A 5036-nucleotide genomic window follows, 5' to 3' on the forward strand; every position below is an offset into this window, starting at 1 on the left:
TTTCAAGAAGGCAAATTTAGAAGTTCAGTTAATCGAGCCCACACGACATGTTTAACTTATTATGGCTTGTTCTAGGTCACTATGAAAAAGTCATATCATTTTATTTTACTATTTTTTAATTTTTGAGTACCCCATTTAATCTTTGGATTATTCTCATACTCTTGAAATCATATTTCATAACTCCTTACTAAAATACTCAAACTCGAGATTTATAATAATTAATTTTCATTAAATAAGTCTTAAACTTACGCAATTATTTTCCTTCGTGTTTTACAATTTAACAAGGTTGTTAGAGTATAGAGTGAGAAAATTCACTTGGCATCTGTGATGATTTGCATTCCCAATTAGTAATTGTTCCAGAAGTGTCGTTCACAAGGGCCCTCCAAAACTCAATATGGCAAACTCACGTTTTACCAAGATGATCAGTAATAGCCATTTGAGCATAGCATATTTGAGATTGTATTTAAAAAATATAACTTTTAAGTTTTTTTTTTTTAAAAAAAAAAACAATTTTTTTAACAAAAATTTCTTTTTTAAATTTTTGCTAAAAGTGATTTTGATCATTTTTAGGAATAAAAAAATACTTTTAAAATTTTTTTACCAAACATGCCAACTTCGCAATTCCAAAGACGCCATAAATCCACCATAGACAAGAAGCTACTCGATCCTCCGAAACTTGCTATTTAAAATGACAAAATCAACGCACAAGAAAAGATGAAAAATTAAGGAAGAAACAGAAACACAGATAATAAGAAACAAGATTGGAGTCAAACCACACGACTACACGAGAGAACATCATTGAGTGTGTATCCCGTATATAAACTAAGATACACTCCTAATTCATTAAGGAAAAGGAAAACCAATCCTTAATGGAAAAAGAAAAACTCAATCCTTATTGAAAATGAAAACTAAAAAAAAAAAAAAAAAAAAAAAGCATAAATAAAATGCCAACACTATTGTTGGTGCTGCATCAAACAGTGAAGCGTCTTAATTTATAGGAAGAGGAGCACCATTCCACTCTTTCATACAATCCATCATAGGATCATTTAACTTCCCTTCACACATTGCCGAGAAAACCTTGTTGAATTCTTCACCCGGTGATCGAACTTTCTCACCGGTCAGCAAACCAGTTCCCAGTTCTTCTCTCACAAACTTGTATAATGGGTAGGATCTGCAGTTCTTGATCAGGTTCGGGATTGCCGGTTTTCCATTCTCCAACTCTGTTCTTGCACTCTCTACTTCTTTTGGCAAAAGGGCCTTAAGCTCCTCCTCGAAGGATCCAATCTTTTGGAAAATGGATGTGCTTAAGTTCCTCTCTTTGTCGCCGTTGTTCAACGCGTGCTCCAGTAGAACTTGCCTCAGCTTCTGCATTAATGGATAAGTTGCGTTGCAGGGATCATCAATGTAAGCAAAAACGTGCTCTCGGTCCACAGCTTTGAGCAAGTCCTTTTCACAAAATCTAGATGGGTGAAGGTCACCATTAGAGCCTATGCTCAAGACTCTCTTGGCCACCTTACTGACTGTATTCTTGACGGTGTTCTTAAAGTTGTCCTCCAAATGCCGCAGATCAATTGCTTGACATAATGCAACTAAGAAAGTGGATGACATGAGCTTCAAAATGTCAACAGCCTCGGCTGTCTTTCTTGACGAAATCAGCCCCAAGGAGTTCACATCTTGATTATGTTGCTCAGCACTTTGGACGTGGTTGGTGACAGGATTGGCTAGGAATTGGAGTTCAGAGCAATAAGATGCCATGGCAATTTCCGCACCTTTGAACCCATAATCCAAGCTTGGATTGCGGCTTGCTGAGAGATTTGAAGGCAACCCATTGTTGTAAAAGTCATTTACAAGCTCGGAAAATTGAGCAAACATCAATTTTCCAATTGAAGCAATGGCTAGGCGGGTGTTATCCATAGAAACACCAATTGGGGTCCCTTGGAAATTCCCACCATATAAAGCCTTATTCCTCGACACATCAATCAATGGGTTATTACTCACTGAGTTTATCTCCCGCTCAATCATTTTGGTTGCTGTCCTGATCACTTCAATCTGTGGACCTAGCCATTGGGGAGAGGTGCGAAGGGCGTAGCGGTCTTGTTTAGGCTTCTGAAGGGGATCAATCTCGTGCAACTTTTGAGCCGCTTTAACATAAGCACTTCCATCCAAAATGTGTTCCATTATTGCTGCAGCCTCTATTTGGCCGGCGTGGTGCTTCAATTTATGTGTCAAATGGTCTGTAAATTCTGGCTTTCCTTGCATGACTTCGGCAAAGATTGCCGATAAGATTTCGGACAAAACTGCTTGTATGTTGGCCTCAAAAAGTACCATGGAAGCTAGGCCAGACCCGACTGCAGTTCCATTCATGAGTGCTAGACCCTCATTGGGTAGAAACTCAAAAAACCCACCATTGATCCCAGCTAGCTTGAAGGCCTTGGTGGCGTCGAGGGACTCTCCACTGGGACCTATGGCCTTGGAATTGGACCTACCTATCAAAAGTCCGGCTAAATAGGATAGAGGAAGCATGTCGCCTGATGCAGTTAATGTACCCCGTAGAGGCAAGCGTGGGGTAATATTGTGGTTGAGTAACTTGGTGATGGCTTCCATGATTTCAAATCTAATGCCAGAGTAGCCTTGGAGGAGGGTGTTGATCCTCACCAGCATAGCCGCCCTGGTTGCCGAGTGAGGTAATGTGTGGCAAGATTCAGTGCCATTACCAAATATTCCAGCATTCAAGAATCTGGTGCAACAAAATCCCATGAAGATATATTAGCAAAGATTGATAAGCGCATGAAATTTTACTCATATTGTCTAATCTTGTAATACTCTCAGTACTGTCTCTCTGTTCTTCCCCACTATCTGTCTCTCTTGTTCTATTAGACAACAAAGACTCTAGTTTTTTTCAATGGAAGTCTTAATTAAGTTGATAATTAATCAAGATTATTAACTAACCTAGAAAAAATAGATTAACTAGTACTTGTGTAGCAAGTAATTGAATACCTAATAAGTTCCTTCTGAAGGGATCCGCCCTGCTTGGTGCTCTTGTTCATGTTGTCCATCATCCACTCACTGCTCGCCTTCACCCCTGCTCGAGCCGCCTCCGAGAGCTCGACTTTGACGCCGGCACCGTGGGTTGCAATCGCTGCCACCTGGGATATGGTCAGCGTCTCGCCGCCGAGCAAGACGACTGGCTTCCGGTACTCTTTCAGCATGCGCTTCACCTCCTCTAGGTGACTGCCCTTGAGTGACTCCGCCGCCATGCCCCAGTTCAACGGGTCACTATTGCACAAGTTCATTGCATTTGCAGCACCGTTGCCATTGCATGCCATTGTTTCCTGGGAAGAAAAATTAACCACAACAATGTGACGCATGCACGACAAGGAAGCACATACAAAATAAAACAATTTACATCATTTGATAAGGATAGAAGACCAGGAGACAGGTGTTCTCTCACTTTTTTTTTTTAATTATTTATTTACATTCTACTAATCTAAGAATCTAAACATTAATTTTTTAAAAACTCAAAGATGTTGAATGACACTTGTTACTTATTAAAATAAATTTGAAAAAATTTCCTCTAAACTGATTTGGAGGAAATTTGTATTCATTTGATAAACCATCAATCAGACTCCCTCTCAAAATCAATTATTTGATAACCCAAATGAGAAAAGCACAAATTAATTAACTACAACTCACTACAAATTAGCAATATCCTCTACTATACACCCATTGCCTTGGTTGTGGTGTTAATTAAGATCACTATTTTTTTTTTTTTTTAAGCAAACAAGGGAAAGGTTAATTAACCAATTTCTAAGCCAACAAGAAAACTACAGTGCGAGAACTACAAGCAAACACTAAGAAATTGGTCATAAAATGACCTAGACCTCTCAATAACGGCAGAAAAAGCTGTTTAAACACCAAAACAGAACAAATGGCCAAATGGGTAGCTCTAACCTTACCCAAACTCTTGCAAGGTAACAACAAAGGAAGTTATTGAAGAGAAAGCACGGTAAGATCAATAGGATTTGAAAATAGAGGACTCCTTATTTCGGTACAAAAACTCAAGTAAAAAACACAAAAACACCCAAAAACCAAAAACAAGATCACTAGTTTGAATAGAAAGAAATGAGAGTAAGATGGCAAAGAAGCAACCTTAGTGGTTGTGCAGAGAGACAAAATGTGATAGGAAATTGTAATAAGCTGGGGAATGAAAATATTCCTGAGATGGCTCGGACCAAACGAGGTTCTTTTATATATAGAACTTCTGTCGGTTGTCTGGGTAGGCCCATGTGTTACTTGGAAATTGCACCTAGCCGTTGGATCATCACAATTTTGGACGGGAAAGATGATAACCAAGTGGCCCAATTGTGGACTATGACATGTGCATTATTGCGGGCTTTTACTTGTAAGACATTTTGACACATTATTTTTTCAACTATTTTTTAATTATTTTTTTATGCAAATCTAATGGATTTACTGTTGAATTTATAAATTCATGTAGATCTCACAAAAATTTAATGATAGATTCACCAATTCATTATACCAAAATGATTGAAATAATAATTTTTATCAATTCTCTTTAACTCGTCAATGATCAAAGCGAGGAGGAGGCTGGGTTTGTGGCAAAAAATTATTGTCAAAAATAATAAAATAAATAAACAATTAAACATTATTTAATTATTGTATGAAACATATAACTTATAGGTTATATTTTAGTTGTTTTTGACCATTTTTCATATTTCGAAATGTCTTTATATTCATAGTAAAGATATAAAGATGATTAGAGTTATCCCAAATATAATGTACCTTTTAAAATCATCATTAAATTTGAGTTGAACATTCACAATAATCATTGAAACATCATAAATTCATAATAGATGTAAAAGGAAATGGACAAACAAAATAGATTGTTTAGCATGCATGTTAAACAATCATTTAGCATGCATGTTATTCACGTGAATAACATGCATGCTAAATGTGTATTGAATAAATTAATACATGAAAATAAAGAAAACATTATATATATATATATATATATA

General features: G+C 37.0%; 1 protein-coding gene across 1 annotated transcript; it reads right to left on the bottom strand.

The window, feature by feature from the left end:
• Nucleotides 1-658: 658 nt before the first annotated feature.
• Nucleotides 659-4221, bottom strand: LOC132186144 (phenylalanine ammonia-lyase-like). The gene is made up of 3 exons (XM_059599973.1): nt 4150-4221; nt 2998-3332; nt 659-2737 (listed from the first exon to the last, which is right to left on the bottom strand). Exons 2-3 carry the CDS (start codon nt 3324-3326, stop codon nt 988-990), a joined length of 2079 nt encoding a protein of 692 aa, XP_059455956.1. The 5' UTR covers nt 3327-3332; nt 4150-4221; the 3' UTR covers nt 659-987.
• Nucleotides 4222-5036: the final 815 nt, after the last annotated feature.

Source organism: Corylus avellana, chromosome ca7 (assembly GCF_901000735.1).
Source record: "Corylus avellana chromosome ca7, CavTom2PMs-1.0".
NCBI lineage: Eukaryota > Viridiplantae > Streptophyta > Magnoliopsida > Fagales > Betulaceae > Corylus > Corylus avellana.